Genomic DNA, 21284 nt, shown 5'->3' with positions numbered 1-21284 from the left:
ACTGAGCATTGCCAGCTCACCAGCCAATATCCCCACCTCTGAGTGGGCCAGCATGGTGGCTCAGTGGTTAGCACTGATGCCTCACAGTGCCAGGGTCCCAGGTTCAATTCCAGCCTTGGGCGACTGTGTGAAGTTTGCACATTCTCCCCATGTCTGCATGGGTTTCCTCCGGGTGCTCCGGTTTCCTCCCACATCCCAAAGATATGCAGGCCAGGTGAATTGGCCATGCTAGGTTGTCCGTAGTGTTCGATGCATTAGTCAGAGGGGGAGTGGGTTACTCTTCAGAGGGTTGGTGTGGACTTGTTGGGCTGCAGGGCCTGTTTCCACACTGTAGGGAATCTAATCTAATCAATAATCTATCTCAGACTTCAATATAAACAAAGCTTGATGTGACAAGAAGTTCCAAACACTCAGAACCCTCTAAGAGAAGCAATTTCTCCTCATTTCAGTCAGTAGAGCATATGACCATGCTCACTTTTATGGCACTGAGCATTGCAAACTCACCAGGGCATATCCCCACCACTGAGCTTATGATAGAGGGAAGGTCAGTGATGAAGCAGCCAAAGATAGTTGGGCTGACAACACCTATTTTCAGCTATTCATCAATGAACTTCCCTCTATCAATATGTCAGAAGTGGGGATGTTTGCTAGCCAGTGTGTAATGTTCAGTCGCCTTTTGTGACATGTTTGAATAGCCACTCATTTATTTTGGGCAAGTGCATTGTTCACCCATTACAGGTCTATTAGAATGTTGTACTGCGCATATCTCAGGCATCCTCGACTTAGTCTATATCGACTCCCAGCTTATCATTAACTGCAGACGATCCATTGTGCAAAACAGGTTGACGAATTGTTGGAAATTAGCCCAATGGGTTCTCCTGAAGCAGAACTGAACAGATTTGAACCTTCAATTGTCAGCTAATGTCCAGATTTTGATCGGCATTCCATCCCACACACTATTTTTTAAACTGAGATAAATAATTTTCACCTTTCAGAGTTTAAGGACAGGCAAATTATTTGATCATCTTTGCCTGACTGTAGTTGTTGTCACTGATACTCGGGCTACAAGGATATGCCAACTTTATTAAATATTAACTATTATTTTATCACATACACTTACACTTACCCAGCTCCCAATAATAGCCATGATGATCATAGAATCAAACACAGAGATAGGAGCAGGACTTGACTGTATCATCCAACCATCTTGGTCTGATATTAAAAACAATCATGGCTGATCTTGGGCTTCAACTCTACTTTCCATCCTACACTCCAGATCCCTGAGTTCTGGGATTTTCATATTCCAGAACGTTCAGGGAATTCATTTCCTTCAATTATTCCTCAATTCCCTGAGCCATCAAGAATCTGTCTAGAGCAATCTCCTTAAGTATTTAATGATAGTACGTTCATAATCTTTGAGGGAGAGAATTCCAAAGACTTAGAAGCACCTTTAGTCATGTAATGTCTACTCATCTCAGTCCAAATATCTATCCTGTTAACACAAGCCTGTATTTCCATGTTCTGAATTTCCCAACAAGCAAAAACTACTCTGTGTGTATCATTCAGAACCTTGTATGTTACAATGAGTTTATCTTTCATTCTTTGTAACTCTAGAATCCCCGAATGGTTACAGTACAGAAGGAGACCATTTGGCCCATCATCTCCATGCCATCTACCTTCAAGAACAACTCATCCTGTCCCACTCCATGACCTCTTCTCTAGAATCCTGCAAATGGAATTGGTTCTGCTGGCTGCTCATTTGAGGGTCTCGATGAGGAATGGTTCTACCATACTTTCAGGTAGAATTTTCCAAATTCTAACCACTCACTGTGTAAAAAGGTTTCGCCTCAAGTCACCAGTTGCTTCTGTCAATCACTTTAGATCATTATCCCACCATTCTGGATTCTTCCACCAATGGGAACGGTTTCTTTTATCTACTGTTACTGAATGCCTCTATTCAAATATCCCCCCAACTTTCTCCTCTCCAAGTCCATGCCTCTCCATGCTATCCATTTAACTGAAAGTCCTCATCCTTGAAACACTATAATAATCTCTTCCAAAAAAGAGCCTGTGATTATTTGGGAAAAAATTCTTCAATATGATTTTCAATAACTGTTTTATTGATAGTTTTATGAGCAGATAAGAGGTTCTTCTCCAAAGGAACTTTTGAGTGTCTGATTTATCTTTTTAAGTTTCATGAGCATTGTGAAGGCTTGTCATTACTACATGAGGATATTGAAAGGAATCTTAAAAGCTACAGCAGATGTCAAGACATTAAACCAATGTCAAAATCAAATCCCAGGATCCACAACACACATTCATTACTGAGTTTCCAGACCATAGAATGCACAGGGGGATTTTATCCAGTGGAGAGAGGAATATTCCAAATATTTCCAATGCTTTGAGTCATAAAGTTTCCTCTCATTTCAGTCCTAAATATTGTCTTCTCATCCTGATACTTAGTCAGCTTCCTCAGTCTGGATCTCCTAAACGGGGAAAACAACCTTTCTGTATTTACTGTATCGAGCTGCTTTGGAATCGTGTCTGTTTCATTATATCACCCCTCGTTCTGCTAAATCCTAGAGAATAGAGGCTCAACTTGCATTGCCTCTTATAATATACAATCTTCTCATCCAGAAATCAATCCAGTGAGCATCTCTGCACCATCTCCAATGGAAGTGTATCTTGCCTTAAGTATGCAGAGTAAGACTGTACACAGTAATCCAGCCAGGAATTCTTTTGAAATGCTTCCTTCACTATATTTGAATCTACTTGTAATAAAGGTAAATTTGCAGCATGGAAACAGACCCTTCGGTCCAACTAGTCCATGTCAAACATAATCCCAAACTAAACTAGTCCTGCTCATGGACTGTATCCCTCCAAACCCATTCACGTATCTATCTTTTAAATGTGGTAATTGTGCCCACAGCCACCACTCCATCAGGGAGTTTGATTAGATTAGATTCCCTGCTCAACAAGCCCACACCGACCCTCCGAAGAGCAACGCACCCAGACCCATTTCCCCTACATTCACACTATGGGCAATTTAGCATGGCCAATTTACCTAACCTGCACATCTTTGGACTATGGGAGGAAAGTGGAGCATCCGGAGGAAACCCACGCAGACATGGGGAGAATGTGCAAACTCCACACAGACAGTTGCCTGAGGCAGGAATTGAACCCTGGTCCCTGGCACTGTGAGGCAGCAGTGCTAACCACTGAGCTACCGTGCTGCCCTAAAGTTCATTCCATAATCAAACCACCCTCAGTGTAAAGGATTTGTTTTCTTAATTGCTTGCTGTACCTCCAATTAACTTTGTGTTCCTTATATAAGTACACCCAAGTCCATCAAGAACATTAACCTTTAAAGTTAATCTTTTTAAAAATACTTTAAAAAACACATTTATGGCCAAGGGACAGCTCATGTACTAGAAATAAAATCACTGGCAGAGCAGTGGGAGTTACAGAAAGTTCAGAATAAATATGTTACCATGTAACAAATGATGAGACTCAAAAATCTAGACTCCCCTGGGTGTCGAAGAGCACGTAGTGAAGAATAAGCTTAAACGAAAGGGAATCTTATGTCAGACACCAAGAGGTCAATACTACAGAAAGCCTAGAAGAACATGGAAAGTCAGAGATTGCAGTTTAAAAAGATTGAAAAACAAAGAGAAGGCATGAAAAGGTATTGGCAAGTGAAATCGAGGAAACCCAAAGCTGTTCTACAAATACAGGAAGAAAAGTGTTTAACTGTGGAAGAGATGGGCCAATTATTGACCAAAACATATTAATGTGTAGAGGTAGAAGAAAAAAGGACATGACCTCCCTGAAATTTAAAACCATCAGATCTGAAAAAAAACCCAAATCATGTCCATGACATTGAGTAGCCACATCTCACACAACATACATGTGTAAAAAGGTTAGCCTCACATAGGCATGACCAAACCGAACTTGGCTTACTAGATGACTGTTTGTGAAAACATTACTTCCAATGGTACGTGCTAATTGCAATTACCTAATGCATTTAAGAAATTGGAATGGACATTCTCACAAACAATGGTACAGAATATAGGAAAGAGAGAGACTGCTCAGTGGCATGGTGTAAAGATAACAATCTCTCCCTGAACATCAGCCAAGCGAAAGAGCTGATCATCAATTTCAGGAAGAAACAAGGAGGGCACATCCCTGTCGACATCACTGGAGTTGAAATGCAAATGGTCGAGTGCATCAAGTTCCTGGGAGTGATGATCACCAACAATCTGTCCAGGACCACCCGCGTAGATGTGACGGTCAAGAAAGCAAACTCTCACCTGTTCTTCTGCAGGAGGCTAAGCAAATTTGACATATCCATTTGTCGGGTATGTGGAACAGTCCATCTTCTGCAGTTGCACCAGCACCACTCCCAACCTGTTCGTCTGCTATATCAATGACTGTATTGGCACAGCCCTGTGCTCCCACAGGGAGGTTGAACAGTTCATCAACTTTACCAACACCTTCCACCCTGACCTCAAATTCACCTGGACCATCTCAAACACCTTCCTCTCCTTCCTGAACTTCTCTATCTCCATCTCTGACGACTGACTAACCACGGACATCTGCTACAAGCCCACTGACTCCCATCCTACCTTCGGTAAAGGCACCAATCCGTATTCCCAATTCCTCCACCTCTGCCACATCTGTTCCCAGGATGACCAATTCCACCTTAGAAAATCCCAGATGGCCTCCTTCCAATATTGCAATTTCCCTTCCCACGCAGTTGGTGATGCCCTCCAGTGCATTTCCTCCACTTCCCGCACCACTGCCCTTGAACCCCATCCCTCCCAATGCAACAAGGTCATAAACACCCCCCACCCCTCATCTTCCACTCCACCAACCTCCGCATACATTGCATCATCTTCCATCACTTCCGCTATCTACAAACGGACCCCACCACCAGAGATATATTCCCCTTTCCACCGCTATCAGCGTTCTGGAGAGACCATTCACTCCGTGACTCCCTCATCAGGCCCATGCACCCCCCCCCCCCCCACCCCCAACAGCCGACATCTGGGACCTTTCCCTGCCACCTGCGCCCACACCACTCCCCTCACCTCCATCCAAGACCCCAAAGGATCCTTCCACATCTGACAGAAATTTACCTGTACCTCTACCAATGTCATCTACTGTATCCGTTGCACCTGACATTGTCTCCTCTACATCGGGGAGACAACGGGGATTCTTGCAGATCGTTTCAGAGAACATCTCTGGGACACCCACGCCAACCAACTCCACTGCCCCATGGCTGAACACTTTAACTTCCCCCTCCCACTCCTCAAGGACATGCAGGTCCTGGGCCTCCTCCACCGCTAAACCATTACCTCCCGAGTCCTGGAGGAAGAACGCCTCATATTCCTCCTTGGGACCCTGCAACAACATGGGATAAATGTGAATTTCAACAGTGTCCTCTTTTCCCCTCGCCCCCACATTATCCCAATCCCAAGCCTCCAACTCGGTATAGCCCTCTTGACCTGTCCATCACCTATCCCATCTATCTGCTCCACCCTCCTTTCTGACCTATCACCTTCTCCCTCACCTTCATCTGCCTATTACACTTGCATCCACCTCCCCACCACCCCCAAACCCCACTCCCCCTTCCATTTATCTCTCAGTCTCAAACCACAGCCTAATCTATCATGCAAGCCAGCCTCCCATTCATTGACTCCATCCGCACTTCTCATTGCCTCAGACAGGCAGCCAACATCATGAAAGACCCCTCCAAACATGATTATAATCTCCTCCAACCTCTTCCGTCAGGCAGAAGATTCAAAGCTGAAACACACGTACCAACAGGTTCAAGAACAGCCTCTTTCCTGCTATTATTAGACTTCTGAATGGGCCTCTCAAATTTCAAATTTAACCCCTTCCCCGGTGACTTTTTTGGAGAAAACGTTTCATTTTCAGATGAATTTTTTATTGCTTTTTTTAAATAATATTTTTAATGCTGATTATGGAAGTAACTTTTGTTTTTATCTATTTCCAATATTTTACTTGAAATTTTATTTTGAAGATACTATTTTCGGCAAAACAAAATTGGTCTTTCAAGTAGTTCATCTTTCGACCAGTTCATTTCTTGATCTGGCATTTTCACAATACCCCCAAGCATTTTCAAGGCGAAAAACACACAAATTTCTGCCTTTGTTACAGGTGCCACATACAATCTCTTTCTCCAGTTGTTCAGCAAAGCGATTAGTTTCGTCCACAACTCGATCAATAATTCTGTTGTCACATAAAAGACTAAAAAAATCCAAAAGAGTCATATCAGCTGTGTCTTGATCAATTGATATTCCAGGATTTCCAGTGAGTGGGAAACGTGTTGGTGGAGGAAGCATGCATTCTTCCGACACACATGTCGATACCAAATTCGTCCATCCTCCTCCTCCTCCTCACTTGAGAGAGAATAGCCATTATCAGACGAGCTTGCACTCTCATCTGATGTATCCAAGCTTCTAATAGAAGGTTCATACTCATTGTCATCTTCTGAGCTCGACATCTTGGCGTAATTTGTAAAAGAGAAACAGAAAAAACCGAATGACACTGTGTGCCCAAAAGCGGAGCGTCAATGCTTCTTGCAATGCCTGAGGCGGAAGAGTCACAGCTACCGGACGTATGAGTCACCGAGTATACTCGTTTCTAGCTGAGAAGGGCCCAGAAATGCCGAGAATTGACTAATAAACTCGTCTGTGGCTGTTTTTGAAATTATATGTTTTGGATGAGTTTACTCTGAAAAAGACAAATTGGGTGAAGACAAGTTAACTCGTCTTTGCCAGGTAAGGGGTTAATGTTGATCGTACTTTTTGTGCACCTTCTTTGCAGCTGTACCTATGTATTCCTCGCTCTGTTCAATCACCCTGTGATCTTTGTATATATAAGCTGCCTATACTGCACACAAAATGTAGTATTGCACTGTACTTATATGCATGTGACGATATAAATCAAATCAAAAGTATTTGCACATCCATCGATCCCAGAACCAATTATCACCTACTGTGGAGAAGGGATTGTATGGGTTTCTGATCAGGAAATAATATTGCGGTCATCCAGCTCTGTCTAAACTAAGAATGAAAGAGGATTCAGTAAGTTGACATCAAGAGGTGTACTTTCATAGAGTTATAGAGATGTACAGCACGGAAACAGACCCTTCAGTCCAACTCGTCCATGCCAACCAGATATCCCAACCCAATCTCGTCTCACCTGCCAGCACATGGCCCAGATCCCTCCAAACTCTTCCAGTTGCCTTTTAAATGTTGTAAGTGTACTAGCCTCCACCACTTCCTCTGGCAGCTCACTCTATACATGCACCACTCTCTGCATGCAAACATTGCTCCTTGGGTCTCTTTTATATCTTTCCCCTCTCACCCTGAACCTATGCCCTCTACTTCTGGACTCCCTCACCCCAGGGAAAAGACTTTGTCCATTTATCCTATCCATGCCCCTCATGATTTCATAAACCTCTATAAGGTCACCGCTCAGCCTCTGACTCTCCAGGGAAAACAGCCCCAGCCTATTCAACCTTTCCCTGTGGCTTAAATCCTCCAACCCTGGCAACATCTTTGTAAATCTTTCAAGTTTCACAACATTCATATTTGTGATATGAATAGTTGTAACAAGAGAAGAACACCAGAGCATGGTTACCACAGTCGGGAGAAGGAGGACAGAGATCTCTTGATCTAAACTTATGATCAACATTAATAATGACCAATAATAAGGGTCGTTAGTCAAATCGAACAGCAGTTTGCACTGTGACGGGATTTTAAGTTGCACCCTCCTCCTGGAGGGGCTTGAACTGTGGTAAGTTTGAGTCTGCTTTGTCTAAGGGTAAAATGTAAAAATCTGAACAAGTTGCAGGGGACTTGAGGGAATCCTGTGAATTCATAAAACAAATCTAAGGTTGAGCCAAAAAGTCTGTTTGTTTTGTGCATTTTGTTCCTGTAATTTCTGAAGTTCACTAAGCGCTGTATGGGAGCAGTGAGGGAATGAGAATGGAAAGCCTTACCAAGGCTTGAGCCTGGAGCTTAATGTGTATTTTGTTCCTGTCTGTCCAAAAGAGGGGGATAATGCTGACATTTTAATTAAGGAGGAGATTTGTGAAATATTGGATAAAATTAACATTTCCTTCCTTAGTGGCAGGATAGGTAGAGACAGCAGTAAGTAAAGCATTCAGTATCCTCGGCAATGGATGGTTATTTGGATAAAACTAACATTCAAGAGTACGATGAAAAAGCAGGACATTGGCAATAGATAATGATGCCTATTTAATGAGCCAGTGCAGCCTCCTGTTGTGCTGTAACAGTTCAGTGATTATGTTGATGGTTGGCCGGGTTGGATCTGTATATATTGGAGATTGGAAAATGAGAGATGATCTCATTGAAATATATCTGCTCTCGAGGAATTTTCTGGAATGTTAATAAGAATATAGGAGCTGCTGGGTAGAGTCATATTTAGCAGATCAGCCAGGAATTCACAGTCCCTAGGTTCCAAGAGCAAGTGGCAAGTTGGATCCGAAAGTGAAGTACTGCTGGAAATCTGAAACCAAATCCAAGCATTGTGGAGAAACTCAGCAGATTATCCTCCAAAATTCTATGGATTCTGGGATGATTGCTGTGGATTGGAAGGTACCAATATCACCTCACTATTTATAAAGGGAATGGGAGAGAAAAAGAAGTAACTATATCAGCACTATCTTAAAAATCCTATATCCTTACATCCACACATCCACCACCTCCTGAGGCAGAGAGTTGTATCGCCCTTTGAGAAATATAAAATCCACTCATCCTTGTCGTAAATACAATGACACTTAAGTTTAAAGCAATGCCCCTCGTTCCGGACTGACCTAAAAGGGGGAACCCCCTTATCAAGATCATTCAGGATCAAATGCAATTCAATCAAGTCAGCCTTCACCCTTCTAAACTCAAGTGAAACAAACCCAGTCTGTTGACCCTTTCCTCAAAAGATAATAGTCATGGTTTGGAGATGCCGGTGTTGAACTGGGGTGCACAAAGTTACAAATCACACAAGAGCAGGTTATAGTCCAACAGGTTTATTTGGAAGCACTAGCTTTTGGACCACTGCTCACAACCACCTGATGAAGGAGCGGTGCTCCAAAAGCTAGTGTTTCCAATTAAACCTGTTGGACTATAACCTGGTTTTGCGTGATTTGTCACTGAAACGATAACCTGCTCATTCCTGGCAACAATCAAGTAAATGTCTTCTGAATCATCTCCATTGCACTCACATCATTCCTTAATATATTTTCCTTAAGATTCATATTCCCTAACTTTTCATGGATGGGGGCTTCTCCCTTTAGAATTTGTTTTGCAGCAGGCATATACTTATTCAGGGTATTCTGATAGATCCCCTTAAATGTCTGTTACTATGTTTCTATTCATCTCTCCCCTAATATTGTGTATGCCATTTCATTTCAGCTAGCTCAGCTTTCATGTTCTTAGCTGCCTTCATTTAGGTTTACAATACTAGTCTTAGGCCCAAACTTCTCCCTTTCAGGCTGGACATAAAACTAAATAATACTATTGTCACTGCTGTCTTAACTCAGAGGTCATTGACCAATTGAGTCATATTCCACAATACCAAGTCTAATGTAAACCGCTTTCTGGTTGGTTCCATACCATGTCGCTCTGCGAAACTATCCCTAAAGAATTCTATGCACTCCTAATTCAAGCTACAACTGCCTATCTGATTTTTTTTCCAGTTTATATGCAAACTAAAGTCACTCACACTTATTGCCATCGTTTTATCATAAGCATCCAATCCTTGTTTTCTGGTCTGCTTTGTCCAACATCATGGTAACTATTAGAGGGCCTGTAGACCCAAACTCACTGGTGACTAATTTCCCTAATTATTCCTCATCTCCATCCAAATTGATTCTCCATCATGATCTCATGAGCTAAAATAAGTTCTAATGCCAATCTTGATAAACAATGCTACCTCTCCAAATTTATCTAATTTCTTACTTTCCTTCAATGTCACATACCTCTCAATATTCAGGGCTCAATCTTTGTCATTCTTAAGCCATGTCATAGTCATGGCTTTCAGATCATATTTATTTACTTCAATGTACATGGTCTTTTTGTTTACATTGCTATGAATGCTGCACATATTCAGATACAGAACTATTAGTATTATCTTTTTGTTATCTTTGTGATCTCTAGTGTTGATTGTCAGCATAGTCCTAATTTGTTTTCATTTTGCCTGTTGCTGCCACTCTCTGATCCTCATTTCCCAGATTACAATTTTCCTCTCTTACGCTTTGCTATGTCACATCTTTCAGCATTGGATCCCTTTCCCCACTGTTTAGTTTAAAATTATTCTTTTGCCCTAATTATGCTCTTCATAAGAATGCTGGCCCCAGCCAGTTCAGGTGTAGAACGTCCCAATAGTGCAGCCCTCACATTCCACTTTAATGGTGGCCCATAACAAGAACTCACTTCCTCCACACTTTGACCAATGTATTCATTTTTCTAATCTTATGTACTCTATGCTAATTTACATGCGGCTGAAGTAATAATTGAGAGATTATAACCTTTGAAATTGTGCTTTTCAATTTAATGCCAAGCTCCTCGTACTGTCTATGCAGAATCACTTTTATAATTTAATCTATATCAAATGTTGGCCGTGACGACTGTATTGTTTCCCTCCCACTGCAGGTGCCTTTTGAGCTCTGAGCAGAAATCCTGAATGTTGCCACCTCATCAGTCACACAGCTGCTTACTGCAGAGCACGGTGTCAAACCTCCTCACTATACTACCACCTGTCATTACATTCCTTGTTGCTATTTGAGGGGCTTCCTCTCCCATGGTGCCATGGCCAGTCTGCACATTCTACTCTTGTTTATACAGGCTGGGAAAACCTTAAATCTGTTGTGCAATGCAGAGGCTGACAACAGTACATACCTCCCGTCTGACTCCCCTTACCTGTTTCACTCACAGTCACACCCTCCTATCCCTGGCCACTTGCCAAATCAGGGGATTCGATCCTAATTGCTGTGACTGCCTCCTGGTGTAAAGGATCCCAGTAAACTTTGCTGTCCCTGATGCATTCCAGTGACTATTGTTCAGCTTCCAACTCATAAACTCTCAGCTGAAATGCTCTGTACAGACCTGCTTGCCTTGGATCACACCAGAATCCAGGAACTCCCACATACTGCAGCTTTAACACATCACCTGAACTGCTATCCTTCAGTGATTTTAATTATTCAACTGTATTATCCACTTACTTATGTTGCCTTTTATAAATAATATAAACTTTACACCAATTTCTGAACTATTAAAATTTAAAAATAAAAAAATGATCTAAAACGCTTCTCAGGACCTCACCAAACAGTTGGATTCTTTCTCTGTACTGGAGCAAGAATCAATTCCAATAAATTGAAATCATACAATCCCTACAGAATGGAGTTAGGCCATTTGATTCCTCAAGTTCACGCTGATCCTCTAAAGAACATCCTAGACACACACATCCCCTATCCTATCCCTGTACCCCTACATTTGCCATGGCCAGTCCACCTAACCTGCATATGTTTGGACTGTGGTACCTGGAGGAAACCCACACATACATGGAGAGACTGTGCAAACTTCACACATACAGCCACCTGAGGGTGGAATCAAACTCAGGTCTCTGCGAAGCAGTGCTGCTAACCACTGAGCCACCGTGCCAGTCCTCTGACAGACCACCTCAGGGCCCTCTTCTTGTCAATTCTACTCAGAAATAGTAACTGCGTCCCTCATGGACCTCTCCTCATTTGCCAGTCTGCTTGGAGATAGTGACTCCCTATCTCAGGGTCATCACTCACATATGTGACTCCCTACCTCAGGGTCCTCACTCACTAGCTTCACTCGGAGATAGTGACTCCCTACTTCAGGGTCCTCACTCACACTCCACTTGGAGATAGTGATTCCCCAGTCATCACTTACCAGTTCTACTTCATTGAAGGCAGTTCAGAAAAGATTTACCAGCCTAATACCTGGAATAAGTGGTGTGTTCACTGGGAGAAAGTGAGGACTGCAAATGTTGGAGATCAGAGTCAAAATGTGTGGTGCTGGACAAGCACAGCTGGTCAGGCAGCATCCGAGGAGCAAGAGGATCGACATTTTGGCATAAGCTCTTCATCAGGAATGTGGGAGGGGCTCAAGAGGGCTGAGAGGTAAATGGGAGGGGTTTGGGGCTGAGGCAAAGGTAGCTGGTAATTGAGTAGGTAGATGAAGGGATGATGTGACAGATTGGAGCGGAAGGTGGAGGAAATAGGTGGGAAGGAAGATGGACAGGTTGGGCCCCTCCCACATTCCTGATAAAGAGCTTATGGCCAAAATGTTGATTCTCCTGCACCTCAGATGCTGCCTGATCTGCTGTGCTTTTCCAGCAACGCAACCTCGCTTCTGATCTCCAGCGTCTGCAGTCCTCACTTTCTCCCAGTCACCCATTCCATTTCTGCTTCTGCCTCTATTCTGCTATTCTGTGGTGTGACCCTTCTCACTGAGCATGCTATCCATAGCAAGTCAGTCTCACAGATGTGTGTCAAAGTAACTCCAGTCACTACGCGAACTTGAAAACCCAGGGCTTAAGTTTATGTAGCTGCTATCTCTTCATTATAGCTGAACAAGCTGGCTGTGTTGCTTCTCAGCAGAACTGAAACCATGTTCTTGCAGGGGCATTTGCTAGAGTTTAAACTGGAGAGGATGGGAAATTGAATGGGCAGAAACAAGCGAGGGGAACCATGATAAAAAGGAAAGGTTGCAAAGCAGAAAGTAAAAATGGGAGGCAGAGGAAATGACAGTAGGCAGCAAATAGTACTACAATACAAAATAATTGTGCAAAAATATTAAAAGGATGTATAAGACTATTTTAAAATCAAATCTAAAGGTATTATATCTGAGTGCATAGAATATTTGCAGTAAAGTAAACAGTGCAAATAGTTCTGCACAAGTATGATATGATTGTGATTATGGAGGACATGACTACAGGGTGTCCAAGGATATCCATGGGAATTCCATATTTAGGAAGGAGACAGAAAAAAAAAATGTGGCGACTCTGATTGTAAAGGATAAAATCAGGACAGTAATGAAAAAATATATTGGTTCATAAAATTTAAATGTAGAATCCGTCTAGAGGGAACTAAGAAGTAGTGATGGTGGAAAAGATTAGTGGGAGTTATCTATGGCCTTCCAGAAAGTTGTATTAAATTAGATGGCACCAAATGGGAAATTAGAGATGTGGGTAACAAAGGAACACCAGTAATCATAGGTCATTTTCATTTGTTGACTGAGCAATGTACATGAGTAATTATACTGCGATGGTTGAATTCCCAGAATGCGCACAAGATGTTTTGAAGAATAGCACACTGAGGAACCAATTAGATTATCCTAGATTTGGTTTTGTGCAATGGTTAATTAATAATCATTTTGTGCTGGGTGCTTTAGGAAAAAGTGAACATAACAGGATATAATTATTCACTTGGGTAGGAAGTGAAGAAGTCCAATCCAAAGCTGGGTCCCAAATACAAACAAAGGAAACTACAAAGATACAAGTGTTGGGTTGATTAAGATTGGCCAACTTCATTAACAGACAGTGGATATACAATTCTAAGATTGAAGGAATGAATGCATGCAAGAAAACACAAAAGGAAATATGGCCCCACCATCATGAACAAAAGAAATTAGTATAATATCAGGTCCAAAAAGGGAGTTTTATAACGTTGATACAACAGCAGCAAGCTTGAAGGGTGGAAATAATTTAGAATTAAGCAAAGGAGAACCAAGAGATTGATTGATTAAAGTGGGTAACGTAATATGAGAGTAAACAAAGTATTTCAAGGCACATAACAGTGAACTATAAAAACTTACATAAATAGGTAAAAAATATTAGTGAAAGCAGGTGTAGGTCCCTTACTGTCTTGCAATGGGAGAATTGAGAATGGAAAACCCAGAATTGCAGACCAATTGAACACTTGAGTTCTGTCTTAGTGAAATACCCCAGAAATGCTAGGAATCAGAGTCTTCTGAGAAGGAGGAATGACTGATAGTTTAAAAATAAATGCTGGGGAAATTAATAGGAATGAAATGTGATAAATTACTGGATTAATAGACATTATTGTTAAAGCACCATCTCCTCAAAATGTTGTTCCAGGATAAAGTATACAGTCCTGATGAAGGGCTTTTGCCCAAAACATCAACTCTCCTGCTCCTCGGATGCTGTCTGACCTGCTGTGCCTTTCCAGCACCATACTCTTGACTCTAATTTCCAGCATCTGTAGTCCTCACTTTTGCCCAAAGAATACAGTCACTTGGACAAGTGACATTGACTAAGAACAGTCAGCAAGCAAGGGTTTCTTGAAGGCAAATTGCATTTAACTAAGTGGATTGAGTTTTTTTGACGACACAACAAAAAGTGTCAATGTTGATCATGTGGTTGATTTGGTGTATTTGGGTTTTCAAAATACCATTGACAAGTGCTACACAGTGGGCTTAATGTCAAAATTGGAAACCATGGAAGAAAAAAATCAGTAGCAGTATAGGTATGCAGTTGGGTGAGTGATAGTAAGCAACAAGTAGGACTGAATGGTTGTTTCTCTGACTAGGGAAGACATACAGTGGAGCTTTCCAAAGGCTGTATTATAATCTTGGCTTTTCATTGATCATCTAGACCGGGATCCACATGATAAAATTTCAAAATTTGCAGATTATGCATATCTTCTCAGTATTGTACCCCATGAGGAGGATCTAAAAGACATAGGCAGGTTGAGAGGATAGGTGGACAAATGGCTAATGAAATTCAAAGCAAAGTGTGATTAATTTTGTGAGGAAAAGCAAGGAGAGACAACATAAAATAAACAGTTCAGTTCTTAAAGAGGTTGCAGATGCAGAGAGACCTGGGGATTTGCGGGATAGCTGACAGAGAATGTGATTAAAAGAATGTGTGGAATCATGAGCTCTATCAATAGGGGAATCGCTGGAGTATAGGTTACTGATCCCTGAGGCACCCAGCCTGCGCATCTTTCTAAAACATTGTCTCTGCCTCAGCTTGAATGTTGGGTCAAAATTTGGGACCAATACTTTAGGGTGAATGGGGAGGCAAGTGCAAAAGAGGCTGATAGAATGGTTTTGTGGATGAAGGACTTCAGTCATGTGCATAGATTGGGGAAACTGGGGGCTATTCTCCTAGGAGAAAACTGAGAGGAGAATTGATAGAGGCTTTCAAAATCATGAGGGACTATGAGGTTGGAGGCGGTGGATGGGAGGTGATTGGGGAAACTGGGGGCTATTCTCCTAGGAGAAAACTGAGAGGAGAATTGATAGAGGCTTTCAAAATCATGAGGGAGCCTGGGCAGAGTTGCTGGGTAGAAACTATTTGTAATGGTGAAAGATCAACAAGAGGCAATAGATTTAAGGGAATTGACAGAAGAACTAATGGCAACAAGAAGGATGCCAATGAATGTTTTGTTCATATGTGACACTCTATCCAGAGCAGAAGATTGCAGGACTACAGGAAAGACAAGGTTGTGAGCAGACATAAGGAGGATTGGGGTACTCTATGCTACTTTCTCCCCACCCCCACCCTCCTCTAGCTTTTATCTCCACGTTTCAGGCTCACTGCCTCTATTCCTGATGAAGGGCTTTTGCCCGAAACGTCGATTTTGAAGCTCCTTGGATGCTGCCTGAATTGCTGTGCTCCTCAAGCACCACTAATCCAGAATAAGGAGGATTGGCCAACTGACCTCTTTCTGTACTTTTGTCATTCAGATTATCATAGAATCACAAAGTACAGAAGAGGCCCTTCAGGTAATCAAAACAGTGCCACCAAGAATTTACTACTGCCTTCACTAATACCATTTCCCACATTAGGCCGAAAGCTGTGAAGGATTTGATTTGATTTATTATTTATTATTGTCATAGTACGGCAAACGTTTTGTTATGACACAAAGGAATGTTATAACACTTCAGGTTCTCATCCAAGTACTTCTTAAATGTTGTGAGGTATCCCTTCTCAACTACCCACCCAGGCAGTACATTCCAGGTTCCCACCTCCCTCTGTTCTATTAATTTGGCAAAATACTTAAGACGGGTTGTTGGCTGGGGCCTAAAATAGAACAAAATACGAGCATGTTACAGGTAAGGATTCTCCCCTGAACTGTGTGAAAACTGGCTTTGGTCCTGTGCCTGAGATTTCCTTTTAGTATTGATTAAAGTCCACTTCAGTTATTATTTGCAATAATCAGTTCTCCAAGTAATTACAGAGAACTTGCAGTCCCCAGCAAACTCTTCCCAAAAATTAGAAATCTTAACATTTTGGTGACTCAAGGCAAATCTTGAAGGTAAAAGTTTCTCCTAAAGTTTGAAACTGTAAGATTGAAGTTACAGACAGTATCTCCACAACAAGCCCATTAGACTTGTAGCGTTTAATAAATGAAAATAAAAGATCAGGATTAACTGACAAACGAAATCGCTTTCACACATTGAAAGGGAATGTGTGAAAGTGTAAAGCGACCTTAGAGACAGCAATATTATGAGGAATGGGGGCGAAATGAAGTCTTCACACAGAATCCAAGGTAACGGGTTGCAAAGGCGGAGTTAGAGAAGTTAACTCCCTGATTGGTGCCGAGCCTGAACAGAAGCTCAGCTCCAATCTCCAGCAACCCCGACCTCCTGCAGAGGCAGCGGGAGGATGAAGTGAAGGCAAGGGAAGGGGAGGAAGGGGGGGGAGGGGGGTGGGGGGAGGTCAGACAACGGGATCCGCCTGCAGTCACAGCCATTGGGACAGTGCAGGGACAGGAGTAGGGCCGGCGGCCTGGGGGACTGCGGGCTGATGTGGGGGAGATGTCCGAGACGAGTTCGGTCAGCTCCGGCTCAACAGTGGGCTCAGGCATCCGGCTGTTGCAGCTCGCACACAGAGGAGAATGGGGTGCGCTGGAACATAGTCTGAGGAGCATGGATAAAGGAGACCGACACATCACTCTCACCGACGAAGTGTGTAACTTATTTAACTTTCTGTTCCTACTTACTTTTCATTCTGTTTACTGCTGCAGGGTCAAAGGAGCCAAGTTATTATTTACATTATTATGGTAATTATTTTCTTTCTTCATGGCAATCGGACCCCAGTTCCCTCAATGACTGACTGAACGAACTTTAAAATCGGAGCTTTGACGATGGGTGTATGTTTCCAAGAGCAGTTGATTATTGATGAAGGTCAATGAGTTCAAAAGTAACTCTACCAAAGCGAAATAACTTGGATTTAACGCAGGGCTGCAATCACCAGGTCAACATTTTATTCCGCATTTCATTCTATCTTGAGGTAGTTCCCCTTTTTTTTCGTAAGAAAAGGAACTAATCTGCTTTAAATAAACCAGTAAATCACAGCGATCATCCTCTGAGGATACTTTTGTTGGGTTTTCAGCGATTTTCTATGGCCAATCACTCACTAATAGAGGAGAACATTCGGCCCATCGCCTCCCCGAAAGCCCAGGGCACTCACTCGCTTTTTTCCTCTCCCAGAACTTTTTGAGGATAGGCAAGAAAGAGAGAAATTGGCTTCCCTCTGTGTGGGGCAGAAGCAACAAATATTTTAATGTTGTTTTAGCACGTAGTTGTCACGTTTAGATCGAACTGTAGATCATGCTGAAAAGAAGCAGCAATGCACCGGAGTTTTCTTGAGTGAGTCAAAGGGGGAGAGAGTCTATTGCTTACTAGTTCAATTTAAAAAAATGTGAAATCCAACACACGCATTAAATTTACAAGAGAGAACGTCTCGTACAGACAGGGAGCATAAAGATTACACAGGTTTAAAAAATCTTACAGACTTTTAGGTGTTAAATTCTTCACATGAGAACACAGTTGTTTAATGGTTGACTGTGTGCTGACCAATGGTGGAGCCTGGAGTACTGTATCTTGTTGCATAGTTTTCTCTTCCATTGCTTTTTCAGTGGGATGATGAGATACGCTCTGGGAGACTCCGGATCTTGTTAGCACAAAATCATTTTTCATTCTTTCTCCTTGCTACTCAAAAGCAGCTGTTGAAATATAATTTGGTGTGTATTCCTGAATCCAGCTCCATTGTCTTTCTGCTAGCTAGCAGGCCTGCCTTTCACCTCATAATGGGAAATTATTGAACAATTGTGAATTTAAAAAAAGTGATGTGAATTTCTTGATGCGGTGTCTTAGGTGCTTGGTGTCTTTAGAATAAAATGGTAATTTCAATGCAGATGGCTTATTTATTCCACATGAGGTTTCGGAAGCCTTCCTCAGGTAACATTCAAAGTCATTTCAGGTATATTTTTTCTTTTCTTTTAAAACACCATTGTGGTCCATGGAACGTCTGTTATAACAAACATGCGAGTTAGAATTTTACAGTTAATATTTACTACTGTTTTAACATCTCACCACCATGAAGGACAAATGTGAGCAGTATTGATCTTTTCTGTTTGCGATGAGCTTTCCATTACAAGGTACTTATAAAATAGCAGTCAAAATAGTTCAGTTGGGAGAGCATTAGACTTAAGATCTAAAGGTCCCTGGTTCAATCCTGGGTTTTGGCAAAAGTGGCATTGCTTGATTGCTCCCTCCTTTGTTAGGTGCAATAGTCAGGGGTAAATGTAGGGTGGGTGAATGAGTCTGGTTAGGTTACTCTTCGGAGGGTTGGTGTGGGCTTGTTGGGCCAAAGGGCCTGTTTCCACACTGTAGGAAATCTAATCTAATTAAAAATACACACATTCTGCATTGTCCTAACCTGGATTCACAACCTCCTTTGGAATTAAAATTTGGACTTGTTCACTGGGCTATGCAACCAAATTTTAACCCTTCACTGTCCAATACATACTGGATTCAGGCATTTTACAAGGTTGATTTCTGGAAGTCAGTGTGCAATAATCTGAGGTTTCCCTCTTGTGGGTTGTCTAGACTTTGCATTCTTCACCTCACTCTCATTTAGAGTCATAGAGATGTACAGCATGGAAACAGACCCTTTGGTCCAACCCGTCCATGCCGACCAGATATCCCAACCCAATCTAGTCCCACCTGCCAGCACCCGGCCCATAATCCCTCCAAACCCTTCCTATTCATATACCCATCCAGATGCCTCTTAAATGTGGCAATTGTACCAACCTCCACCACATCCTCTGGCAGCTTATTCCATACACGTACCACTCTCTGTGTGAAAAAGTTGCCTCATAGGTCTGTTTTATATCTTTCCCCTCTCACCCTAAACCTACACCCTCTAGTTCTGGACTCCCTGACCCCAGGGAAAAGAACTTTGACTATTTACCCCATACATGCCCCTCATAATTTTGTAAACTTCTATAAGGTCACCCCTCAGCTTCCGACGCTCCAGGGAAAACAGCCCCAGCCTGTAAAGCCTCTCCCTATAGCTCAAATCCTCCAACCCTAGCAACATCCTTGTAAATCTTTTCTGAACCCTTTCAAGTTTCACAACATCTTTCCAGTAGGAAGGAGAGCAGAATTGCATGCAATATTCCAACAGTGGCCTAACCAATGTCCTGTACAGCCACAACATGACCTCCCAACACCTGTACTCAATACTCTGACCAATAAATGAAAGCGTACCAAACGCCTTCTTGCATCAATTTGATTTAATTGTTTGAGATTTCAGTCTAGGTTTTGTTCCTTGGACTTCCTAATAGGTAATTCTGTGGTAAACTCATGGATATGCCTGAGGTGACCTCCATTGGTCGTGTCAGCTGTAGAGCATGTTTCATTTCCTTCCCCCTTTGTTTTGGCAATGGGTTTTTCCAATAATCCATTTCACTTTCTTTAGATCACACCTACCATCATGCTATCCTGTCCTGTGGCTCTTTCACTTTCTCCTTCCCTGCCAGAGAAATCATCTGGTCCTCCAGTACTTTTACCATGAAGGTACCTGTTAAACAGATCTCTGCATCAATTGCCCTTTCCCTGGCCCTGCCTCACCTTGCTTTTAATCTGTTGACTCTACACATTTGGGTCTGGTCCCGACCTGTTTTGATATTGCTGGCCTGACCTCAGCCCTGTTTAATTCAAGTGAGACTTCCTGATCCACACCTAATTCATGAGTTTTACTGTCCACTGTAAAGTTTGGGAACATAGGAAGATGAGTAGGCCATTCCATCCCTCTAGCTTGTTCCACAATTAAATGAGACTTTGGCCCACGTCTCTTAATACCTCACCTTAACAAAAATTTATTGATTCTCAGATTTCAAATCAACAACTGATCTAGCATCCATTGCTATTTGTGGAAGAGGTTGCCAAACAGCTGCCATCCTTTACGTGGAGAAGTGCTTCCTAATCGCTCCTGAACGGTCTGACCCTAATTTTCCGACCATGTCCCCTAGTTCTAGAATTCCCAACCAGTGACAAATACTTTACTTTTATGCGCATTGTCTTTCCCTCTTATTAGCTTGAAAACTTCGATCCCATTACCCCTATTTTTTCTAAATTTTTGAGAAAACAGGTCTTGTTTGTAAAATCTCTCCTCAAATTTAACCCCTGAAATCCTGGTATCATTCTTGCAAACCCATGGGGTACTCTCTCAAAGGTCAATATATCTGTCCTAATGTGTGGTGTCCAGATCCGCTCACAATACTCTCAGCCTTTCTGCTACTGGCTTGGTCCAGTCTTTCCAGTTATCTGAGCTTTTTTTTCCATTCTAGGGGTAGGTTTGGCTGCCAGCCCATTGTTTCCCAATAAACTATATATCTTTGGCATCGCAAAACTTGGGGCGACACCCATGGCTCAAAGGTCACAACACATTCATGAAGTAAACCTTATTCAGTGGCACCTCTGTATACTTTCCCAGAGCCCTTATAGCACGTTGGAGCTTAAATTGACTGCTGGTGGAAAATCTTTTCTCTTCCCCACTAGCAAGGTTTGTGAGCAGCCAGTTTCTCAGGAATGCTCATTTCTGTGCAGCTGCTTTATTGTACCGAGGGTTACAATCCCTATGAATGCCAGCTATTCGTGTTAGCGCTGATGGGCCACTTTTAATGCTCCAGAATCTGGCCCTGCAGCTCGAGCTTCTGAGAAATGGAGGAGCTAACTATTTCCTTTCACATACCCTAATTTTCTGAGTGAAAGAATTTGAGGTTGATTTCCTACCTGTCTTCCATCTGAATCCCTGCTGTTAGTGGTTAGGCATTTTCCTGCCTTCTCTGCCTGGCCTCTCCTTTCTCTCCAGCTTGTCTCAGAGATATTTAGGTTGAAACTTTATTGCTGGAACAGCACAGCAGGTCAGGCAGCATCCAGGGAACAGGA

At 42.4% G+C, this 21284-nt stretch overlaps 1 protein-coding gene and 1 non-coding gene across 2 annotated transcripts in view; both read left to right on the top strand.

Annotated features, from left to right (window-relative positions):
- Window positions 1-16778: 16778 nt before the first annotated feature.
- The window catches only part of trpn1 (transient receptor potential cation channel, subfamily N, member 1), a 221600-nt gene continuing 217094 nt past the window's right edge, over window positions 16779-21284 (top strand). Inside the window, exon 1 of the mRNA XM_043687825.1 lies at window positions 16779-17012. Within this exon, the coding sequence (XP_043543760.1) occupies window positions 16863-17012 (150 nt within the window). The 5' untranslated portion in view covers window positions 16779-16862. The remainder of the gene's footprint in view (window positions 17013-21284) is intronic.
- Window positions 18505-18577, top strand: trnal-uaa. Its single transcript has one exon. It is a non-coding gene; the product is annotated as a tRNA-Leu (tRNA).

The sequence above is a fragment of the Chiloscyllium plagiosum genome, chromosome 4 (assembly GCF_004010195.1).
Source record: "Chiloscyllium plagiosum isolate BGI_BamShark_2017 chromosome 4, ASM401019v2, whole genome shotgun sequence".
In the NCBI taxonomy this organism is placed as follows: Eukaryota; Metazoa; Chordata; class Chondrichthyes; order Orectolobiformes; family Hemiscylliidae; genus Chiloscyllium; species Chiloscyllium plagiosum.
This window is presented reverse-complemented; position numbering and strand designations above follow the sequence as displayed.